The 26,072-nt window shown below is 38.9% G+C and overlaps 1 protein-coding gene across 1 annotated transcript; it reads left to right on the forward strand.

Moving 5' to 3' along the window:
* The first annotated feature begins 17,845 nt into the window (after positions 1-17,845).
* On the forward strand, positions 17,846-18,793 carry LOC125123967 (olfactory receptor 5B12-like). Its single transcript, XM_047774141.1, has one exon. It carries the CDS (start codon positions 17,849-17,851, stop codon positions 18,791-18,793), a length of 945 nt encoding a protein of 314 aa, XP_047630097.1. The 5' UTR covers positions 17,846-17,848.
* The last annotated feature ends 7,279 nt before the right edge of the window (positions 18,794-26,072 follow it).

Here is a 26,072-nt window from a genome sequence, read left to right on the forward strand (position 1 = left end):
TCTCTGGCCCTTTGTCCTGTTTCCTTGGGACAGCTCCTGAGGAACTTCCCAGCTCCAGAGGTACCCAAAGGATTGACTGAGACCTTAGTTGCAACTATGTCACAACCCAACTTCTTGCTCTGTCTGGTCCTGCTGCCGTCTCTCCCCTGCAGGACTGTTCCTAAGACCATTTCCCACTGGGCCACCTGCATGCAAATCTCAGTCTTAAGCATCTATTTCCCAGCAAATAGGATCTAAGAAGTCTCCTCACCCACTTTAGATTCCATCAGAATTTCTGATGGTCAAATAATACTGTTTTACCTTCCTTAGGTCATGAATTCTGTTGCCAACCGTCTCAGAGATAGAATCCTAGGTTTCCAGATTAATTTTCTGAAGAAAGAAGAAAATACTGGCCCTGAGGCTGGTGCAAAATACTTTCATTGTCCCTGCAGATGAGAGAATTCTTCCCCTCTTCCTTAAATATATCCCGAGAGTTTTCTTTTTCTTCTTCTTCTTTTTTTTTTTAGTGTGCTTTTCAGTTTGTTTTGTTTCTTTTTAGGGCAGCATCTGTGGGATATGGAAATTCCTGCACTAGGGGTCCAATCAAGGCTGCAGCTGAGGCCTATACCACAGCCACGGCAACACCAGATCTGAGCCTCATCTGCGACCTACCCTGCAGCTTGCAGCAACACCAGATCCTTAACCCACTGAGTGAGGCCAGGGATCGAACCCACATCCTCACAGACACTTTGTTGGGTTCTTAACCCTCTAAGCCACAACAGGAACTCCCTGAGTGTTTTTTTTGTGTGTGTGTGTGTGCTAGAACCTCTGTTGGGCTTTGCCTTTTTGTTTCTCACAATCATGTGGTAACTTTTATTTTATTATCCCAGTTGTATAGGCGATAAAACCAAGGCTCGGAAATGTGAAGTCAATAACTGAAAGGACAAAAGGATGGAGAAGTGTCGCCATGTCCTACTAAACAATAAACGGTGTGAGGACAAGTCCTCTGTTATCTTTGCCTTTGAATCCCTAGACCTAACTTTGTACCTGGCACATGGCAAGTGTTCAGTGCTTCTTACTGAATGGATGAATGCTTGAACATTCAAGGACAGGGAATCACAATTTTACTGAGGACTTTTAACATGCCACATGTGTTTTCTATATCTTAATGTGCATTCTCTTTCAAACTCACCGTAAATCTGGGAGAGGTGAATTGATTTTTTCATTTTACAAATGGTGAAACCAAGGCTCAGCTACACAGGTGTTAAGGGGTAGAACCAGGATTCTGATCCACTCTGTTGGTTGGCTCTCCATGCCTTCTGCTATATCTTGACCTGTGCACCATCTCCTGTTAGCCGGATGAGAAAACTGAGGAATCAAAGCTTCAAGTGCTTGAATTCCTACTGTGGTGGCAGTGGGTTAAGTATCTGACTGCAGTGGCTTGGGTTGCTGTGGAGGTATGGGTTTAATCCCCAGCCTGGCTGAGTGAGTTAAAAGATCTGGCGTATGCTGTGGGTGCAGCCATAAAAATAAGAATAAATAAATACATTTAAAATAAAAGTTTAAAGTGCTCTATCCAAGTCATGTTGCTAGGGAGTGGCCCCAGATTTTCGGTCTCCCACTCCACACCACCAAGAAGGTCTCCTGTTGAGAGTCCTACACTCAGAATCTGTAGGATTCCAGCCTTTTCCACACAGGGTCAGTGTAATGCCATTCTCACTTAGACTGCAAAACTCCCCAAATGTAAAACTGAAAATGTAGGCCACTTGCCCAAGTGATTGCATTTCATAACTCAGAGCTAAAAATAGCTCTCAGCTTGCTTGGCCTGTTTATAACATATTAAAAGCTCATATTCAAATTCACTCGCCTCTTGGATTAGTGTCAAGATTATGGCTTTCCAGGTTTCTTTCTCTTCCCGTCTCTATCTCACCCAGCAGGGAGTGGATTATGCTTGTCCACGTTATTTTCCACATGAATGACTGAGCGCTTATTTTCGAAGAAGAATCTCACGACCTTATTCTCCTTGCGGTGCCTGCAGGGTGCAGTTGGGAAGGCAGGAGGGAGGAATGGTTACGGGCACAGGCTCCAGGGCTCCATGGGGCTTAGGGCTGCATATTCTTTGGGCCAGGCATGAAACTTTGACTTAGTTTCTTTGTCATTGAAATGGAGACAAAAATAATATCTCCTATTTCCTGGGATAGTTGTGAAGTTTAAAACAAACAAAAATGCATGGCCAATGTGTAGCCCAATTCCCAATACATGAAAATGTACAAATAGAACTACTAAAAACAAAACTTCAGAAAAAAAATCAACGAAACAAAAAGCTCATCATCACCTAGCAGGATCAGCCTGTCCCAGTGTGCCTGGGACTTGCTAGATGTAGCACTAAAAGCTCCAGTCCCAGGAAATGTCTCAGTCCTGGACAAATTGGAACCGTTCGTTACTCTATTCCCCACAGAGGAAACTAACAAAGGATTCTAAGTTATTCATTTATTCATGAAGGCTTTATTTTATTTTATTTATTTTTTTTGTCCTTTTTTTTTGCCTTCTCTAGGGCCATTCCCACGGCATATGGAGGTTCCCAGGCTAGGGGTCTCATCGGAGCTGTAGCCACTGGCCTATGCCAGAGCCACAGCAACACAGGATCCAAGCCGCGTCTCCAATCTACACCACAGCTCATGGCAACACCGGATCCTTAACCTGCTGAGAAAGGCCAGGGACCGAACCCACAACCTCATGGTTCCTAGTCGGATTCGTTAACCACTGAGCCACGACGGGAACTCCATGAAGGCTTTATTTTTTAAATTTTATGATGATTTTTATTTTTTCCATTATAGCTGGTTTACAGTGCTCCGTCAGTTTTCTACTGTACAGCAAGGTGACCCGGTTACACACACATGCATACAATCTTTTTTCTCACATTACCATGCGCCACTGTAAGTGACTAGATACAGTTGCCAGTGCTATAGAGGAGGATCCCATTGCTTATCCATTCCAAAGGCAAGGGTTTGAATCTATTAATCCCAAATTCCCAGTCCATCCCACTCCCTCCCCCTCCCCCCGGCAACTACAAGACTTTTTTCCATGTCCTTGATTTTATTTCATGAAGGCTTTGTTGATAACTAAAACATTTCAGACATTTTGATGGCATTCGAAAGGTAAACAACAACAACAACAAAATGAATTCTCACAACATCCTCAGCCTAATGAGAGAGAATCATGAATTATATACGGCAAAATATATATGGCCCCCGTGGAAGCTGGCATGAAATGTTCAAAGAGTATAACTGAAATGCATTGCCCCTGGAGGATACTTTGTATGAACTGTGTGGATTAGACACTGTTGTCTAATAGGGATTTTTTTTTTTTCCCCCAAACACTGATGTTATGGGGGAGTTAATAGGTTTACATAAGAAAAAGCATTTCCATGAGGAGGTAAGTTAAACTGCTTTCTTTACTGCAGTACTTCTCAGCATCTTTAATAGGCTAATGAGCATTTGCATCCCTAGGATGGATGTATTTTAAATATTATTTCCAAACTTTAAAAATGTTTGACAATACAGAATTACTGTTAGGATTTATGGAATGATTCCAGCATTCCACTGGGATTTGACACAAAAGGAAATTAAATGTTATCTGGTATTGAACATACAAAACTCAGACTAAGGAGAAAAGCACCAAACCTCAGCATTTCATAAACAGAGCAGCTGTGCTTCAACATAATAGTCCAAACTGTGGTTCATAAACTTTTTTAGTTCATGAATCCCCTTGGAGAATTTGATGAACTAAATGCCTATACAGAGTCTGATCCAGACTCTTTTCGAATTACTGCTTCTGCTCTGGTCTCTGAGAGCGTGAGATGTTTTGTGTGCCCTTTCAGAGTGGAGTCTCTATTTCGTAGAGTCTTCTGGCTCTTCTCAAAATAAGCCCCCCTGGCCTTCAAAACAAATGTTCTAGGGGCTCCTCTGCTGGTATAGAACCCCGGGTTCAGACCCCTCCGTCCCTGGGGAGAATCTGTGCAGTTGTTAATTGTCCTCTCGTTTGTGGGTAGCACACCCAGAGGTGTGGGTCTTGACTACATTGCATTTCTGCCACTCTTACCTGTCTGGTGATTTCTTCTTTATACTCGTAGTTGTAGATCTTTTCTGCTAGTCTTGCAGGTGTTCTCATTGATGGGTGTTCTGGAAATCGTTGTAATTGTGGTGTGCCTGTGGGAGGAGGTGAGTTAGGGTTTTCCTGCTCTGACACGTTGGCCACCATCCTGAATAAAGCTGATGTGAACATAGAAACACAGATATCTTTGAGATCTCAGTTTCTTTGTTTCTTTTTACAGCTGTACCTGCAGCACATGGAAATTCCCAGGCCAGGGGTTGAACTGGAGCTGCAGCTGCAGGCCTACACCACAGCCACAGCTGCATCAGATATGAGCCACATTTGCAGTCTACGCCACAGGTTGCAGCAACTGGATCCTTAACCCCCTGAGAGAGGCCAGGGATCAGACCCACATCCTCATGGATACAATGTTGGGTTCTTAACCTACCGAGCCACAATGGGAATGTCTTGTTTCTGTTTTGTAAATAAGTTCTTTTGCTTCATTTTTAATTAGATTTCCCATATAAGTGATATCATATGATATTTGTCTTTGTTTGACTTACTTCACTCAGTATGATAATCGCTAGGTCCATCCATGTTGCTGCCAATGGCATTATTTCATGATTTTTTTTTTTTTGTCTTTTTAGGGCCACACCCAGAGCATACGGAGTTTCCCAGGCTAGGGGTTGAATCAGCATTGTAGCCAATGGCCTACACCACAGCCACAGCAATACGGGATCTGAGCCGTGTTTGCAACCTACACCACAGCACACGGCAATGCCAGAGCCTCAACCCACTGAGTGAGGCCAGAGGTCGAACCCACATCTTCATGGATGCTAGTCAGACTCATTTCCATTGAGCCATGTTGGGAACTATTTCATTCTTTTTTATGGCTGAATAATATTCCATTGTATAAACATACCACATCTTCTTTATCCATTCCTCTATTGATGGACATTTAGGCTGCTTCCGTGTCTTGGCTGTTGTAAATAGTGCTGCAATGAACTTTGGGGTGCTTGCATTTTTTGAATTATAGTTGTTCTAATATTACTTTCTGATGGAACTCTATACTCTTTCCCACAGTGGCTGCACCATTCTATATTCCCACCAACTGTGTATAAAGTTTCCAATTTCTTCACATTTTACCAGCACTTATCTTTATTTTGTTTGATAATAAGCATCCTAACAAGAGTGAAGTGATATCTCATTTTGGTTTTGATCTGAATTTCCCTGGTAATTATTGATATTGCCTAGGGCTGGTAGTCTCTTGTATGTTTCTCTGGAGAAATGTCTACTCAAGACCTTTGCTCATTTTAAACATCCAGTTACTGTTTTTTGCTATTCAGTTGTAGGACAGTATTATAAAATTTGGATAGTAAACCATTTTTTAGAGGGTGTTTTGAAGATATTTTCTTCCATTACAAAGGATGCCTTTTTGTTTTGCTTCCAAGAACGTTAATAGCCTCTTTTTCTTTATTTTTGAGAACAGATGGGTATATTGGAGAAGAAATAACAACCCACACATCCATGACTTCCCTTAGTAATTTCCTTAAGTACTTGGTGCCCACTGGCAAGATTTTAATTAAAATATTCAGCACATGAGGCGTGGCTCTGTGGATATATCAGCAGAGAACTTGTTCCTTAAGAGCCTTAAGAGCTCCTTGTTGGTATAATCCCCTTCCAGACATCAGTCACTAGACCCTTAAATCCCAATCTGGCTTTATTCAAACTCACACCAGACACCCTGGTGCCCAGAACAACCTGTTCATTTTATTTTATTTCAAGGGGGTCATCAGGGTCTCATGCTGGGAACTTCTTCACAGTGACCTTGCTGTGACACGTTCATCAGAATGACCTTGGATAGCACTCTCTGATGACAAGAGGAATCTTTAATCCAGGCTGAGTAATTTACTAAGTATTTCTCATTCTTTTTCTTATTTTGTCCCCAAAGCAATCTATGATATCACTTATATGTAGAATCTAAAATATGGCACGAATGAACCTATTTACAGAGCAGAAGACCCACAAACATGGAGAACAGACTTGTGATTGCCAAGGGGAGGGGAGAGCAAGTGGGATCAACTGGGAGTTTGGGGTTAGTAGATGCAAACTATTACATTTAAAATGGAAAAGCAAGGAGGTCATATTGTATACCAGAGGGAAATATGTCCAAATTCTTGGGAAAGACCAAGATGGAAGATAGTATGAGAAAAAGAAGGTGTGTGTGTGTGTGTGTGTGTGTGTGTGTGTGTGTGTGTGACTGGGTCACTTTTCTGTACAGGAGAAATTGCCACAACATTGTAAATCAACTATATTTTAATAAAAAAATTTTTTTAATACTTAAAAAAATCATCAGGGGTGGGCGTCACTAATTCCATTAAGAAGATATAGAAAGTGAGGGTGAGTGAAGTAAAGGAATTAATTATGTTCCCATCCAAAACAAGAAATCTAGAGTTTAGGACTTTTGAAGTTTGAGGTGTAGGGCCAGAGAATCTACTTATGGTTCAAACAGCATATTCGAAGGAATGAGATGAAATAATTCAGAAGGTACAAACTTAGAGTTATAAAATAAGTAAATCATGAGAGTGTAACGTACAGCATGATGACTGTAGTTGATAATCCTGCTTTGCATACATATTTGAAAGTGCCTAAGTAAGTAGATCTTAAACATTCTCATCACAGGAAAAAAATGTGTAACTCTGTATGGGAATAGATTTTTTTTGTCTTTTTTTTTGCCTTTTCTAGGGCCGCTTCCGCAGCATATGGAGGTTCCCAGGCTAGGGGTCGAATCGGAGCTACAGCTGCTGACCTACACCGCAGCTCACAGCAATGTGGGATCCTCGACCCACTGAGCAAGGCCAGGGATCGAACCCACAACCTCATGGTTCCTCTTCAGATTTGTAAACCACTGAGCCACAACGGGAACTCCGGGAATGGATGTTGTTGACTAGCCATTGTGGTGATCATTCTGCAAAACATACATTTATCAAATCCTTATGTTGTACACCGGAAACCAATATAATATCATACCTCAGTTTTAATATATTTTACCTGTTTTTAAGAGGTAATTTAGGACTGCGTGCAAAGGGGAAAACATAAACTTCTTCTCCTAATAAGTTATCACCACACCTCATACTGTAAGGATGTTGGTGATTATGGTGCTATGACTCGAGGAGGGAAAATTTGTAGAAAAGGAATTGGGGTTGCATCTTCTTCGGGTACGTTCAGGGTCAGGACTAGGGCCGAGCGCATTTGGGATCAATAAACAGTTGGAGGAATGGATGGATAATTCGTCTCAATCATGCAAATATTTCAGATGAATTTAGGGATACAGTTCTTTCTGGGATCGTTTGGCTTAATGCTAGATCTCTGTCCCTGTCCTCTACCATGTTTATGTCATATCGGAGCCCTAGAGACAGTGGTGTAACATGATTCTAGCATTATCAAAGAGAACTAGTACAAGTTGTGTTATGCTCAACAGCAGAGCTGGATTCCTACCGCCACATGTGTCACTTGTTCTTCAGCAGCCTGGGATGAAGAGCTATTGCTCTCATGTAAGCTTCATCCCCTGGAGTTCTGTTGTTGTATAATTCTTTCTTGTTTCAAGTTCCCATTATGACTCCATTGGTTTTTGTACAGACCCGGTGCGAGAGCCCCTTGACCCTTCATCCATTCACCTGATTGTCAGTGGTTGTCTAATACCTACGATGGCATCCCCCAAACTAAGATTTACTGAGCTTGGAATAATGACCAGGGAAAACACCTGCAAATGATAATTTTGATTATGATTATTGCCCCTTTTCAGGACCTTACAGGGATTCTCTTATTTATTCATGATAGAGGCATTCTTCCATCTAAAAGAGGATGCTGCTAGGGGCTACCTTTCTAATATTTCCATTTTACAAATGAAGTAAAAGAGGCACAAAACAATTAAAAGACTTATCTGCGAAGAGAGATTGGCAGATTGCACAATGGAATATGTGTTAGCTACTTCCCAGACAATTAAGTATTTTTGTTTTCTCAATATCTTCTTGCTCCAGAAAATTTTTTCTCTTTTGATCAAAAACTAAGAAGAACATTGCAGTAGAGCGTTTCCTTTCTTTCACGGACTCAATTTCTGATTTGAGATGCACAAGTGAATGTGCTGAATTTGCCTGTTGCCGTTCTTCAGGGAGCAAGGTAAACCTCTCGATCAAATCCACCATCTGTATGAATTTACAGCAACAGAGGTAACCATGAAAAGACATCAAGGCACCCATAATCTCCATAATCTGGAGAAAACTTACAAACAGTAATGAAAAAGAGAAGGAATGGAGGGGAATAAATGAAGGGGAGCCAGGCTAGCAAACTGCTTATAAAAATGCACTGAAAGAGAGGAGCAAACATCACACCAGAAAGAACCATTTATGGGACTAGAGGAGACTTGGACTCTATTTATCATTGTGAAACTTATTGGCATTAGGCACCTAGGTTGATTAACTATTAGATGTACTGGCTGGTGAATTCTAGTGTAAATGAGACCATTCTACCATCACCCTGTGCTGAGGAACAAAAATAACACTCTCTGCTTGGAAATAAAGAATAAGAATATTCCATAATAAGGATTATTTGATACATCTGTCTTGATCCACTACACATCCTGAGGTCAGAAATATATATTTTGTTCATCCTTGCAGACCTTGGAATTAGCACCCTACCTGGTATCCTGTAAACACTTACTTAATCTTTGAAGAGAGAATGAATGTTGGATGAATTACTGAACAAATTCCAGTACTTTATGTGGCTTATTAATTGGTGTTACTAAAAAGGTATGTCACTTTTAAATGTAGAAGGATTTTTTTTCTTTTTTCTTTTCTTTTCTTTTTTTTTTTTTTGGAGATAGGGAAGAGGAAAGTGACTATAAACATTTGTGGATATAGTTCTTGGCATTCAGCTGGGGTTCAGAAGAACAAGGGCCATAGTTTATTGGCCCAAATTCACACCAGCTAATAATATGTTTGACTCCTAGGAGGAAGGTTTTTAATCCCCCACATTGCATCTGAGTGGTGAATTCAACAAACTAGTCATTCCTGAATAAGGCAACATGAAAGAGTAAGTTTTTGGTGTCCAGGACTGGGGTAGAATATTTAGATGATATGTAAAATGTTAGGGGACTATTTCTTAGTGATCAAGAACTCAGGCTTTGTCTTTCTCTTTCTGACTACCTTCCCTGGGAACCATGTCTAGCCACTTAGGATGGAGCATGATAATGTGAGAAAAAAGAATGCATGCATGTGTGTGTAACTGGGTCATCATGCTGTACTGTAGGAAAAAAAAATTATTTTCAAAAAGAAAAAAAGAACTCAGGCTTTGATTAAGAATGACTTAGTTTCAAATATCAGCTCTGCTACTTGCTGGTATTACGACTTCAGTGTGTAACTCCCTGGCAGCAAGCTTCGGTTTCCCCATACGTGAAACAGTGGTAATACCTCTCATGGTTTGGTGATAAATCAGTGGAGGTATAATATGCATGGTCTAGTGTACATGGTGCCCTGAAAATAGAAAGCTCTCAGTAAATCCTAGTTTAATGGCTTAATTCACTATTTAAGTTTGTGCGTCCACTTACATAGCCTTGATGATCTATGGGAGATGGGAGATGAATCTTAAGATAAAATAAATTATTGTGTGTAAGAATGGGGTATTGTTTTGTTTTGTTTTATTTAGGATTTGTTGTGGGATGATGCTAAAACGGAAACTGCCAAGGAAGAGGTCTTGCTGCAGTCGGCTGCAGCCACACTGCCTTCTTTTAGATTATGCCTGGCTACGTGGAAATATGAGGACTTTATTACATATTTTTTGCTTTACTCGGGATGATCTTTGGTCTGGCTGAAATGCTAACTTTCTTGAGAAAGTATTCTAACCAGCCAATGTAAAACAGATTTCTTCTCTCTCTCTCTTTATTTATTTATTTATTTTTAGGGCCGCACCCATGGCATATGGAGATTCCCAGGCTAGGGGTTGAATTGGAGCTACAGCTGCCAGCCGATACCACGGCCACAGCAACGCCGCAACGTACACCACAGCTCACAGCAACGCCAGATCCTTAACCCACTGAGCGAGGCCAGGGATCGAACCCGCAACCTCATGGTTCCCAGTTGGATCCATTTCCTCTGTGCCACGACGGGAACTCCTCTCTCCTTTTCTATGTACAAGTACATGCTTGTTCTATACATAAGCACACACAACGGCATTTTTCTAAATGTAATTATATGCTTCTTAGAGTGTTTGTTTAGGATATTTCTTGTGCATTCAACTTCAGTATCATGAATGTAAGCATGATGTTTCTTTTGCAGAAGGCTGTATTCTCAGGGCTCCTCATCATGGGTGAAACATATTTGGGATCAATAAACAGTTAATTCGTTGATCTTTCTTCTCATTGGTACAAACATTTAAGATGAATTAAGGAAAGCACTAATTACTGGGGTCCACTTGTCTTGATTAATGACAGAGCCCTTGCCTCCGTCTCTTTGTATTTATGTCAAACTGCAGCCCTGGAGGTCATGCTGTGGCTAGATTGTGGCTCATTAAAGAGAATGACTGCAAATAGTGTAAATACACGCATAATTTCCCTCAACAAGCTCAGCTGGATCCCTAGAGACACTTTAACTACTTGTTCCCTAGTTGGTGAGACAAAGTTTTGTAGCCCTCGCAGGGCGTATGTCCTCGGAGAGTTCCATGACTACATAACTCCCTCTCGGTTCCCATTTTTTAAACTTTCCCGTTCTCACATGACTTCATTTGCAAGTGCAGCCCAAGAACCAGGGTTACTTTGGCTTTGTATTTATTCTTCTAATTTGTTAATAGTTGTCTAATAGCAACAATGACCTTCCCCTAAACTGTGGTATTGCTAAAAGCACGCAACGATATCCAGGAGAAGCAACCCCAAATCATAGTAAAGACAACTGTGATTATGACAGTCACTTCTTACCAACTATGAATTATTTTAGGGATTTTTCTCATTTTCTTATCACAGCAGTGGTCTTCAGAGAAGACGTTGTTGGGGCTGCCTTTCTGTTATTCCCTTTTTATAGACAAAGATAATGAAGCTCAACGAGGTTATCCAAGAAGCATGAGTTGCAGATTCAGGACTAGAACTCTAGGAAGCTGATTCCAAAGCCAATAGCATTTCTTGTTGTCAGTTTCTTCCTATCTCTAGAAAACTTGAAGCATTTTGGCCAAACACGAAGAAGAGCAAAAAAAAAAAAGGGTATTTACTTTCTTTCACAGGCTGAATTTCTGACTTAAGATCCATTCACATATGAAGTTGCCAGACTTGCGTGTTGTATTGTTCAGGGAATAAGGTAAACCAATAAATCAGTCTACTAAATAGATTTGCATAAATTACATGGATAAAGGTAATCAGGAAAATGCATCAAGGAAAGAGTTTCTCCTTTTACTTCCTCAGAGCTTAGGATTTTTATTGAATGTTTTGAATATTTCTTGTATCTGTTTCATACAACGGGGAATTTTATGTCTAAACAATGCAGAATTTTATGTCTAAACAATTCTAATATCCTATTAGAATATTTACATTTATTATGTGACAGAGGAAAAACATAAAAATATCTATTTTTTTTTTGCCTGTGCTCACAGCATACAAATGCTCCCAGGCTGGGGATAAAACCTGGGCCGCAGCAGTGACAGCACTGGATCCTTAACTGCTAGGCCACCAGGGAACTTCCACAAGAAGATCCTGAGTTTCTGCTAAGTAAAAACTGGTTCAACTTTGAAAAAATTTTATCTAAACTATTTTAATTGTTTTTCTCTTTCAGGGAATGTGATAATATTAGTTATTTTGATTAATTCAAGTGTTATTGAGAGGACAAAATTGGGTATCAATATAAAATTTTATTGTAATCTTGGAACTAATACAATATTTAACGAGAGAGAGAAGTAATGGAAAATCATAATGAAGAAAAAAATCAGGCTTAGGACTCACTTATAAAATGCACTAAAGTTACAAAAGATAGAAATAATCACATACACAAATATATCTAATTTCAGGTTCTAATTCTGCCACGAAAGTCCCGTCTGATGTTGGACACTCAATTTATTAACTATTACGTGGATTGACTAATGGATTATCCTGTAAATGAGAACGACTCTCATCACACAGCTCTGAGCAAGTGAGAGTTCTGAGTTCTCTCTTGGGAATGGAGAATGAGACTAGCACATGATACCCATCAGTGTATACATCTGTCTCTGTGCACTAAGCATCCTGAGGTCAGAGAATGTGCCTCGTTCATCACTGCAGACCTTGAAATCAGCACACAACTGGTGCCCCCCCCCCCCAGAACTTAGTGCTTACAGGAAAGGAAGGAATGGGTGGCATTAAGCACTTTATGTGGCTTGGTGGTTGTTGTTACTAAAGACTCAGGATCCTATGTAGCTGTTCGAGCATTTTTTAAGGGCTTGAAGTGACTTGTAAACTTTGGTGGATCCAGTTCTTGGTATTCAAGTAAGATCCAGAAAGGTAGGTTAGTCGCATGAAGTCACCACAAACTGATAAGAATATTTGCTCCCCAAATTTGTTCTTTTTAATCATCCACATCGACCTTCAGCGACAGATTTAATCACTCAGTTGGTCAGTCCATCAGTCAACTAAATGAGTTACTTTGCTGTGCCTAGTTTCAGGTTAAATGGAAAAACGTTAAAGGGGTTTGTTTTTTTTTTTTTTTCATGATAAAGAGTTTAGGATTAATTTGGCTTCAAATAATTTGGCTTCGAATCTCAGCTTTGCTTCTTTCCTCAGACGTAAGCAAGTAACTAAATGCCAGTAATCTTCAGTTTCCATAACTGTGCATTGGGGATAATATCACTCGATGGGTGAAAGTGAACTGAGGTAAAGGGCACTGTATCCATCTTGGTGATGGATAATAAATAAATCATACCTATTATATAGCTTACGTCATTATCAATTATACCTTCCACTATACAAAAAGATAAATTATAAAATTAAACAATTTTGAGTCACTCCGTGATAAAGTCTACTCATTATACTGACATAATTATATATGAAGAGGAAGAACCTGGGGGAACCTCAGAGAAACTTGGAACTTGTGTTATTTTCAGAAAAATACGTAAGATTTGTATCGGGGAGATTTTGTATGGGAGTGGAGGACAATTGTGTTTTTTAGTTTGTGGTGAGCACTGCCTATACCGTAGGCCCTTCTGTAATTTGAGGAACATCATAGGTTCTTCATTTCTTTTCAACTGACTAAAACAAGTCAGTTTTAGTCAGTTTTGTGTTTTTTTAGGAAGATATTAAATTAAAACCTAAAATTTCACATGTGGAGAAGAAAGTTGGTAAAAAGTTTTGAAATAATTCCAAGAACATTTTTTTGACCCCCCAGAATTTGAGAAATCTGCATCTGTGCTGATAGTTCAAGTGAACAGTTTTTAAGGACCCAAGAGGGTATCCGAGCCACCCTGGCCTGTGGAAGTGGCCTCAGAACACTAAGAGCAGGAGTGAACGTTACTCAGACATCTCCACGCTTCTGTCATGATCCTCACCTGTTTATTTGCCTTTCACACCACTGTCCTTATCTTGAGACCCATAGGACTAGCCTCATGATTATATTTATTGCTATGTCACCCAACATGAAGCTAGGATTGTCCGATCAGCCAACTCCTACAAAATGATATTCATACCACTTTGTGCATCCCCTTTATTGACTCTGGCTTCCAATCCTGCCCAGATCCTGAAATCATTCTACCTGGAAATTTATAGTCAATCATCAACACCACCCAACATATATTTACTGTTTCTTCTGAACATCCCCTTTACCTACTTGGCCTGATTGGAATCTGTCTGTGTCCTGCCATAGTGCCCCTCCTGGAACCATCTCAAGTGGTAGCAATTTTTTCTCTCACATCCCCCTCACCCCCGAATCTTCCTGTCTATTGACTTTGTCATGCTAGAATCCTCTAATTTTTGTCTGTTCAAATGCTTTCCTTCGGTGGTGGTGTTGAGTCTGGTGGATTTAATATGACATATGTATAACGAACCATTAGAACTTGCCAATGGAGTTCAAATTAACATAATTTGAGGCAGCCAGTCCTTTTCCCTAAACTCCAGATTTTGTATCCAATGGTTTATGCAGCACTTCTGCGTGGGTGGCCAAAAGGGATTTTAAGCTCAATGCAATAATCTCTTTTCCCGTATTCCCAAACATCTGCTTCTTTTACATTATTCTGTGTATTATTATACAAGCATAGGTATCATCATTGACTCCTCTTTTTCTCTCTCCCCCTTTTGCTTTTCTTTTTTTCTTTTTTGTCTTTTTAGGGCTGCACCCACTGCATATTGAAGTTCCCAGGCTATGGGTTGAATTGGAGCTGCAGCTGCTGGCTTATGCCACAGCCACCGCAATGCTGGATCGGAGCTATGTTTGCAACCTACACCACAGCTCATGGCAACACTGGATCCAACCCACTAAGGAGGCCAGAGATTGAATCCACATCCTTATGGATACTAGTCCAGTTTGTTACTGCTGAGCCACAATGGGAACTCCTCATCCCGCATTTTCAATACATCAGGAAATTCAGTCAGTTCTATTTCTGAAATATATCCCAAAGTGGATAATTTCTTATTATCTCTCTCACTGCCTTTTTGGTCCAAGAAATCATCACCTTTTATACTACAATGACTTACTAATTTTCGTAGCAGCTTTCACTTTTTTTGGGTGGGCGAACTTTGCAGCATGCCAAAGTTCCTGGGCAAGAATCAAACTTTTGCCATAGCAATGACCCATGCCACAGTAGTGGCCCAGCCCCGGCAGTGACAATACTGGATCCTTAACCCTCTGAGCACCAGGGAACTCCAAGTACCTTTCATTTTTTTTTGTCTTAGTAAGTCCAGTTATCGACAGACCTACTAGAGTGAACCTTTTAGAAAAGTAATCAGATTATGTCAGCTTTTTGTCCAAATCCTGTAAGACTTCAATCTTGCTTAAAATAAAGCCTAATGACTTAAAATAGTGTGTGGGTCATTACAGCTTCACTCTGCTGTACCTCTCTGACCTAACCTTTCCTTCCCACTGCAGCGTTACTGGTTTTCTTTCTGTACCTAGAACAATCTCGGCATGTTCAAACCCCAGTGCCATGTATTTGCTATCCTCTCTGCCCGCAATGTCCTTTCCTTAAGTATACTCAAGGAATATATTTGATTCCTTGATTCCTTTAGGTCTTTGCTCAAAAGTCTAATTTGATGGATAAGACTCTCCCAGACCTCTGTATTTAAAATTTTATCCATCTAGCTCTAACCTTACCTATCTCCCACTCAGTCTTTTAAAAAAATTTCCACACATACTGTGTATTTTTCCTAGTCATTTTATTTTATATCCGCATACATTTCCAAAATAGAAATTGCTGTCTTTCCTTTTATTTCCAGTATACATGGGAGTGTTTTGCTTATAACAGACAACAAAAATTATCCAATAAAATGCGTCACTGGATCAAATATCCAGTTGCTACAGTAGAAATTAATCTTTTAAGAATGTTTAATCTCTTAAACTATTTAGCTAAAATTTTAAAGTAGGTAACATTTTTTAGACTCCATTTTGGAAAGAGTCTTGACTTAGAAAAATAAGTGGAGATTCCACAATAGGATTTTATGTAGGCTTCAAAAAGTTCCCTTACATGGTTTGTACAATCAGTGATAATGTGTCAAAATTTGTATGGTTTTTATCTGTGATGGCTGAATCTATGGGTTTTTTCGGGTTCTGAAAATGGAAGGATGATAGGACACAAGGAAATCTCACCTACACTTTGAATTTTCCAAGAATTAATCCATTTATTGAATGCTTTATTAAGTGGCCAGGCAATATTACTATCCTCATTTTAGATATGGAGAAACTTAGGCCTAATATTAACACATTAGTTAAAACTCCAGGTGACTCAGAAGATAAATGTACTCTTACTGGGCACAGCTGAAATGGCCATCATATACAAAGAAATGTTATGTGAAAAACTGAAGGAGGAAATATGAAAGATAGGTGAGTAGAAGGAGTTTGGGAAGAAAGCAAATGTCATGAGCTATATTAGCAAAGCTTTGGTTTCAGCCTTAATCTGAATGCTCTATCTTATATTATCCACTTCTCTACGACTAGATAGGTCAAACCTTCTGTCCAAGGCATAATGTCTAACAACTTATATAATTCCAGTTTTCATCATTTACCCAGTGTGATGAGAAAGATGATGCCTAAATAATGCTGCCTACTCCTGAAGTTCATTGATTCTATACATGGTAGAGATGGGATCTGCATATTTTGACATGGCTTTAACATAGCTCCAGATCAGCGACATCTGAATACAAAAGTTGAAAACTGCATGAATGTCATAAAAATTAAAAGCTGTTATTATGTAAGATGTCTTATTCCTGTTTGTACATGAATTTCTGTTTTCCCATTTAAAGTATAGTTGATTTACAATTTTCTAATATTATGTTAGTTCCAGGTATACAGCATGGTGATTCAGTATTTTTACAGGTTATACTCCATTAAAAGTTATTACCAGATAGTGGCTATAATTCCCCATGCTATAAAATATATCTTTGTTGCTTATCTATTTTATACATGGTAGTTTCTACCTCTTAATTGCATAACCCTAATTTGCCCCTCTCTCCTTTGCTCTCCCCTTTAGTAACCACTAGTTTGCTTTATCTGTCTGTGAGTCTGTTTTTGTTTTGCGCTATACATTCATTTGTATTATTTTTTTAGATTCTACACACCTGTGATATCATACAGCATTTGTCATTCTCTGAATTATTTCACTAAGAGTAATATTATCTAGGTCCATCTATGTTGCTGCAAGTGGTAGAATTTCATTCTTCTTTATGGCTGTGTAGTATTCCATTGTATATATGCACCACATTTTCTTTATCCATTTGTCTGTTGATGGGCATTTGGGTTGCTTCCCATGTCTTGGCTATTACAAATAATGCTGCACAAACATTGGGATGCCTGTATCTTTTTGAATTACCTTTTTTTTTTTTGGTCTGGACATATATTCAGAAGTTGAATTGCTGAATCACATGGTAGTTCTATTTTAAGTTTTTTTGAGGAAACTCCATACTGTTTTCCATTGTGGTTGCATGAATTTACATTCCCACCAATAGTGTACAGTGTTCCCTTTTCTCCACATCCACACCAACATTTGTTATTTGTAGACTTTTTGATGATGTAGCCATTTGGACAGGTATGAAATGAAATCTCATTGTTTTAGGACATGTTTTATTTAACTTTCTTTCATTATTGTATACAATCATTCTTGACACAACGAAAAAGACAAAAATGTAAGTTAAAGTAAAATTAATTCAATTTCACATGAATTTTATTGTTACTCTAGTTTAATATGAAGAATAATTTGTGGTTATTTTGTAAACTTTGACTTGGCTATCTGAAGTGTTCTTGTTAGTGACTCATCTGATGATATTGCTTACATGCTTTCTTTTCTCTTTGTCTTAATTCACTTTCCTATGACGTTAAGGGATTGGATGCATTAATCTCCAAATCCTCTGCTTAGAATATTTTATGATCTGTCAAAAATTTAAAGTTGCATTTTTTGGGTCATGTCCGTGCTTAAGATCCAAATACTCCTGGGAACAAGCTATTGTAACACTGAAGTAGGGCACAGAGTAAACATAATGACTGATTTCAGCAGAGTCCTCCCTCCGTTGACCATTCTGATCCTATTTTCTCATGGCTACAGGGCAGCTACACAATTCCCAGTCATCTCCATGGAAAACACTACAGAGGTGACTGAGTTCCTTCTTAGGGGGTTATCCAGGGACCCAGAGCTGCAGATCCCTCTCTTCATCATCTTCTCTCTCATCTACCTCATCACGGCCGTTGGGAACCTGGGCATGATCCAGCTGATTCTGTTGGATGCTCGTCTCCACACTCCCATGTACGTTTTGCTCAGTCACCTTTCTCTGGTGGACGTGGGTTACTCCTCAGCTGTCACTCCCAAGGCGATGATGGGATTCCTCACGGGAGACGCAGTCATCTCCCACAATGCTTGTGCCACCCAGTTCTTCTTCTTTGTAGCCTTTATCACCGTGGAAAGCTTTCTCTTGGCCTCGATGGCTTACGACCGCTACGCAGCGGTATGCACCCCCCTGCACTACACCACCGCTGTGACGACAAACGTGCGTGCGTGTCTGGTCGTGGGCTCCTACGTCGGTGGTTTCCTGAACGCCTCCATCCACACCGGGAACATTTTCAGGCTCTCCTTCTGCAGGTCCAACGTGGTTGACCACTTCTTCTGTGACGCGCCTCCTCTCCTGGCTCTCTCGTGCTCAGACACCTACGTCAGTGAGATGGTCATCTTCTTTGTGGTGGGCTTCAATGACCTCTTTTCTGTCCTGGTCATCTTGGTCTCCTATCTATTTATATGTATCACCATTCTGAAGATGCACTCATCTGAGGGACGCCAAAAGGCCTTTTCCACCTGCACCTCCCACCTCACTGCTGTCTCCATCTTCTACGGAACAGGCATCTTCATGTACTTACAGCCCAGCTCCAGCCATTCCTTGAACACGGACAAAGTGGCCTCTGTCTTCTATACGGTGGTCACCCCCATGCTGAACCCCATGGTCTACAGCCTGAGGAACAAAGAGGTTAAGAGCGCCTTTAAGAAGGCTGTGGGGAGGGCAAAGTCTTCTATAAGATCCATATTTTAATTACATTAAATCTACAATTGGGCAATTTTATTCTCCTCAGATCTATCTGGGGAAAACATTTATCTATCTTGACCATTAATTTCTAAATTCTTATAGTAGGAGTTCCTGTCGTGACTCAGTGGAAAAGAATCTGACTAGAAACCGTGAGGTTGTGGGTTTGATCCCTGGCCTCTCTCAGTGGGTTAAGGATCTGGCATTGCTCTGGGCTGTGGTGCAGGTCACACACATGGCTCGGATCTGATGTTGCTGTGGCTGTGGCGTAGGCCGGCAGCTGTAGCTCCAATTGGACCCCTAACCTGGGAACCTCAATATGCCGTGGGTGTGCCCTAAAAAGCAAATAAATAATAAATAAATAAATTCGTATGGTAATATCCCCAGCTGTTGCTTAAATCTATAAAGCAAAAATCTCAAAAAAATGTGAGACCTAGGAATAATAGGTTAAGAAATATAACCCATGAATATGGGATTTTTATTTTAAAAATTCTTAATAAGCATGTTCACCCACACTCCCATGTGAACACATGCATTTACATTCATGTATCAACATGCACAAATGTACATCATTCATGAAAAACTCATGAAACCCACACACCTACAGAAGGAGAAATTAGTTAAGACATACATGAGATACGTTCCTTGTTATAGTAGAATTTAAAACAATTATTTTGGTGTCTGGGAACACATTCTTAATATAAAGATTTGAGTTAATATAATATAAATAACAGAAATATGTTTGGTTTTTAAAAATTATATTTCACTTGATTCTTAACATATGAGAAAACAATGGGTTTTATATTTTTTAAAGTTAATCTTTATGAAAATGCTTCCACATTTCTTTGAGTATAGATATCTTATTGGTTCTTTGTTTATTCTTGTTTTTAGTAAAAATGCATGTCTTTACTTGGGCATTTATTTTCATAGATAAATTTTATATGTCTTATCTAAAAAGAATGTTTTTATGACATTTTTAAAGGAGAAAATATACAGTACTATACAAAAAAGAAAAGGATGATAAAGCATATTTTAATTCACTTAAATAAAAATAAACTCAATTTAAAAATTTTAAGCGCCGAGAATTTTGAGTATTATGTTGATAACTTCTTTGCATATAAATGCTATAATTTGTTAGTGTCCAAACATACCAGTATTTTGAGTCTCATTGTGTTAAAAAGTTTGAATGTATATGTATAAGTCCATTTTTTTCCCTTTGATTTGAGAAATTTTTTGGCATTATTTCTTCAAATATTCTTTCTGCCTTTTTCTCTCTCTCCTTTTGGGAATCATTATGTATATCTTGTTACTTTTGGGGTATCCCACTTCTCTGAGAGTTTATTTTTCTTTATTCTTTTTTATTTCTGTTCCTCGGGTTGTATATTCTCAACGGATCTATCTTAAGTTTCACTGTTTTTTTTTTTTTTTTCTGCAAGCTTAAATCTGCTACCAATACATTTTAGTGAATTTTATACTTTGTTTTATTTATGTATATCCTGGGATAAAGCCACCAGAGGTGTTCTATACCCAAAGTAAGTCAGGACCACTGAGAAGGGCCCCAGTCTCTGAGACCAGGGACACAGCTCCTCTGTAAGTTGAAAACTGTATTGAAACAGCAGTGAAGACACTGCTATTCGCAACCATGCTAACAAATATTGAGTGAACAGACTACTGCCAGGAGAGGACCAGGATTATGGAGATCCTTTATAAGGTTCAAGTGCAAAGGGAAGATTTAAGACTGAGCAGATATTAAAAAATATCTTGTTGTAAGCCAGCCTCCATCCTAAGACATGGTCTTGCCAGAGGTCAAGCTTCTTCATACGTGGTTCACAGCTGGTAACTATAGAAACAAGATCCAAATCAAATTGGACTTTAAATAGATTGATTCAGCTGTCCACACAAATGTTCCAGCCAAACAGCAACAATGAAAAAGGGGACCTATTTTCAGACGTAAAAATCTATTTAATGCAATCTTTATTATTTTATACATGCTGCTTCTTTGGCTTTACGAGAATTACAAGGAATACAAAGAAGCAATACACTGTTGAGAGACAAAGCAACTAACAGAATCAGATGCTGATATAACAGAGATATTAAAACTGTCAGAGAGGGAATACAAAATAAATATGATTAATATATTCCAGAGTCTAGTGGAAAAATGGGAAAACAGAGCAGTCAAGCTGGTGATTTTAACAAAGGAATGAAAACTTATAAGAAATAATGAAGTATAAATGCTTGGGTCCAGAGCTTCCAGGGTGGTTGATGGAAAAAGTCTGGCTAGGACTTGTATTACTGTACTGAAGTAGTTACAATGGACACTCTTGTTGTGATCTGCTTTCTTTTTCTCCCTGGTAAGCGTGACATAGCTGTGAATCTGTCATATATAGTCTTTGCTACATTGGAGTACTTTCCTTTCATACCTAATTTCTTGAGAGTTTTTATACATCATTAAAAGATGTTGAGGAGTTCCCATCGTGGCGCAGTGGTTAACGAATCCGACTAGGAACCATGAGGTTGCGGGTTCGGTCCCTGCCCTTGCTCAGTGGGTTAACGATCCGGCGTTGCTGTGAGCTGTGGTCTAGGTTGCAGACGCGGCTTGGATCCCGCGTTGCTGTGGCTCTGGCGTAGGCTGGTGGCTACAGCTCCGATTAGACCCCTAGCCTGGAAACCTCCATATGCTGCGGGAGCAGCCCAAGAAATAGCAAAAAGACAAAAAAAAAGTTGAATTTTGTCAAGTACCTTTTCTACATTGATTGAGATGATCATATGGTTTTTATCCTGCATTCTGTTAACATGATATAGTACTTGATTTATTTGCATAAGTAGAACTATCCTGTCATGATTGTATATGATCAAATCCAACCATATATAAAATGCTTAATAAGTTATCACCAACTGGGACTGATATTAATTGCAAGTGGGATTTCAAATTAATGTACTGTTTAAAATATTGGGAGAATTTTTGTTTGCTTGGTTTTTAAATTTTATGTTTTACTGAGGTGACATTGGTTTATACAGAAGTTTCATGTGCATGGCATGTGTTTCTACTTCTGTATACACTACAGCAGGCTCACCACCAAAAATTTTATCTCTAGCCTTTCCCTGTTGATTCCTTTACCAGTTTTGCCCTCCTCTCTGCCCCTTTCCCTCTGGTAACCACCACTCTGTTCTATATATCTGTGTCTGTTTAGTTTGGCTTGTTAATTTGTCTGTTTGTTTTATATTCCACGAATGAATGAAATCATATCATATTACTAGACTAAAACCATATAATCATCTCAATGGATGCAGAACAAGACTTAGATAAAATCCAGCATTTATTCACAGTAAAAACTTGCAGCAAAGTATCAGTAGTGGGAAACTTCCTAAACACGATACAGGATATCTATGAAACATCTATGAAACACAGCTAGCTTCACACTTTATGATGAAAGACTGAATGATTTTTCCCAAGATTGGAGTAGGTGAAGATGTCTCCTCTCACCAGCTCTATCCAACGTCATGATAGACATCAGTACAGTGAGGCAAGAAAAAAGATGAAAAACACACCGGTTGGAAATGAACAAATAAAATTCTTACAATTCAGAGAAGATATGACTTTCTATTTATAAAATCCCAAGGAATGTGAGAAAAAGTTGTAGGACTAATGAGGTTAGCCAGTTCTTGATCAACAAGATGGACATACAAAAATTACATCATAATACTCTATAATAGCAACAAACCATTAGAAACTGAAATCGAAAAATAGTACTGTTTGCTACAGTACCAACAACATGAAGAACTTAGGTATAAATCTTACAAGATATGTGCAAGGTGTGCTGAAAACTATAAAACATTTATTAAATAAATCACACGATAAAATGTAGAAAGTTAGTATGATCATGATTGGAAGGCTAAATAATTTTGCTTTTTTTTTTTTAGGGTGACACATGTTGCATATGGAGGTTCCCAGTCTAGGGGTCCAATTGGAGCCACAGCTGCCAGCCTATGCCACAGCCACAGCAACACCAGATCCAAGCCATGTCTGCAACCCACACAACAGCTCATGGCAACACCTGATCTCCAACCCACTCAGCGTGGCCAGGGATTGAACCCATAATCTCATGGTTCCTAGTCGGGTTCATTTCCACTGTGCTATTATGGGAAATCCAGAAGGCTAAATGATTTTAAGATGTCTGTTCTCTCAAATCTGATCAACAGAATTTCAATCAATCTCTCAGAAAGAATTTTTGTAAAAATTGGCAAGCTCATTATAAAATGTCTATAGTAAGTCAAAGAAACTAGAATAACCAAAATGATTTTGAGGAACAATAAAGATGGAACACCCATAAATCCCTCCTTTCCAGATTCACCACTGAACTACAATAGTCAAGTAGTGTGATATTGGACCAAGTATAGCTATAGTAAATTAAACATCACTGGAAACAAATAGAGAGTCCAGAAATAAATCAACAATGCTGTTATGATCGGTGGATATTTGACAATTTTGCAAAGAAATTTTAAAGAGAAAGTTTAGTATTTTCAATTGGCATGGTTGGAATACTTGTTAAAAACTCAGACAAGTCTGGAACTAGGAGATGGTATTTGCAAATCACATATCAGTCCTTATTATTAAAGAGATTCTTACACTAAGTGAAGTAAGTCAGAACAAGAAAGAAAAATACCATAAGATGTCATTTATAGGTGAACTCTAAAATATGAACCGATGACCTATGTACAAAACGGAAACAGATCACAGACATGGAGAGCAGACTTGTGGTTGCCAAGGGGGACGGGGAGTTTGGGATTGGTGGGTGCAAACTGTAATATTTGGAATGGATGGGAAATGGGGTTCTACTGTATAACACAGGGAACTGTGTGTGATTGGATCATTTTGCTGTACAACAGAAATTAAAGAAACATTGTAAATCAACTATAATAAAAAAAAAAGCCAGTAAGTAGCTCAGCATAACCGAACCACAGGGTAAGAGAGGGAGATGGAAAGATATAAGATTGAGGAGAGGGCGGGGCCATATCTTAAGAAATGTTATGTTGTAGTGGTCTGCAGCCTGCCTTTGGTTTTTGCAGTGCTTAGAAGTTAAGAGTGGTTTCTAGATGTTTATCTGGTAGAATAAAAGCCAAAAGAAGACTTTCATAAAAATATTTTCATGAAATTACATGAAATTCAAGTTTTGGTGTACACAAATGAAGTGTTATTGGAAACAAAAGGGCTTGTGTTTTGGAATACGAGAAGTATTCTCAAATTGCAATCATAAAAAGACTTACAGTAAAAATTGGCAAAAGATTTTAATAGGCACTTCACAAAAGAAGATAAGCATGGCAAATAAGCACATGAAAACATACTCAACATTATTAGTCATTAGAGAAATGCAAGTTAAAACAAGGAGATACACTACAATCCTATTAGTGCAACTAATAAAAAAAAACCCCTGTAAATATCAAATACTGCCAAGAATGTGAAGCAATCAGAACTCTAATACATTGTTGGCAGAAATGCCAAATAGTATATCATTTTGGAAAACAGGTTGACTGTACCACATAATCCAGAAATCTCACTTCTAAGAATCTACCCAGTGAAACATAAGCATATGCTCACACATAGACGCATTATACGTAATAGCTAAAAACTTGAAACAACTCCATTATCTCTCAACTGTGGAATGGATAAACAATCAGTGCTGAATACACAGAACACCTCTCAGCAATAAACAGGAACCAATTACAGTACAGCTACATAACTCCATAAATTTCAGATGCACTCTGCTAATGGAGAGAAGCCAGATTCAAAAGACAACCAACCCATTGTATGACTTGTTTTTTTTTACGACATTCTTTTTTTTTTTTTTTTTGGTCTTTTTAGGGCTGCACCTGAGGCATATGTAGGTTTCAGGCTAGGGGTCGAATTCGAGTTTTAGCTGCCAGCCTACACCACAGCTAATAGCAACGCTGGATCCCTGACCCACTGAGTGAGGCCAGGGATCAAACACCGCATCCTCATGGATACTGGTTGGGTTTGTTACTGCTGAGCCATGATGGGAACTTCCTTTTATGACATTCTTACAAAGTCCAAACCATAAGGACTGAAAACAGATCAGTGGTTACTAAGAGGTAGAAGTAGTTATAATCATAACGTGGTACAGGAAATTTGAGGGTTGATAGAAGTGTTCTGTATCATGGTGGCTATTTGTGCAAATTGTTACAAGTACACATTAAAAAGTCTGGCTATAACTTTAGGTAAATTATACCTACTGTTGAGTAAGTATACCAAACAGACTGGTATGTTTACTCAACAGACACTTAAACTCCTCACAGACAGTCTAATTGCTTCCTCACTAAATAAGTGAGATGAGGAGCTTTGGATGTTCTCATAAGGGACCTGCTCCCCTGACAACACTGTGTCCCTATAACATCTCCTGGCTCCCATTAGTTAGCCTTTGGAATCTTCAAATTTCTCCATTTTTAATATCATCTTAGAGAATAGTATTTTGTGTGCAGAATGCTTTTGTTCACTTGTTTATTCATATGAATATTAATTGGTTTGTTGTACACATGTCAGTTTTTCTCCAAATAGGATTTGCTTAAAACCTGCAGCTACAAGCAGGAAAAACACTCCAAGATAAGAATTAGACTTATTTGTGTTAAAATGATAACACTTTTATTAAATTGTTTTGTAGATTGTCTTCCATTTGCCATTCACAGATAAAATTCTGTGAGATGTGAGTTTATTATTTTCATTTGGTAAGTAAGAAGACGTAACAGAGGTAAACGATTCTTCCAAGGGATCATAAATAATAGATGGAAAAGGTAGGACTTGAACCCAGGTTTCAATGTCAGTGATTGAAATGTCAATGTCAACTCTGTCTCCATGTCAATGATTTTTCTTGCATTTATTCATACTTCATGAAGAGAGCTTAAAATTCTGGAGTTCCCATCATGGCTCAGCGGAAAGGAATCGACTGAACCATGAGGTTGCGGATTCAATCCCTGGTCTCGCTCAGTGGGTTAAGGATCCGGCATTGCCGGGAGTTCTGGTGTAGGTCGCAGATGCGGCTCAGGTCTGGCATTGCTGTGGCTGTGGCATAGGCCAGCAGCTACAGCTCCAATTAGACCCCTAGCCTGGGAACCTCCATACGTCCACAGGTGTAGCCCTAAAAAAGACAAAAAGACGAAAGAAAGAAATTTTATGTTTTTATTTCTGTAAATACTTTTCAATGGTTATTGCTACTCATTCATTGATAATTTAGTTGAACTATAAAATTTCTATCAGTTTCCCACTTATTCACTCCAC

Source organism: Phacochoerus africanus, chromosome 4, assembly GCF_016906955.1.
Source record: "Phacochoerus africanus isolate WHEZ1 chromosome 4, ROS_Pafr_v1, whole genome shotgun sequence".
Classification (NCBI taxonomy): Eukaryota; Metazoa; Chordata; class Mammalia; order Artiodactyla; family Suidae; genus Phacochoerus; species Phacochoerus africanus.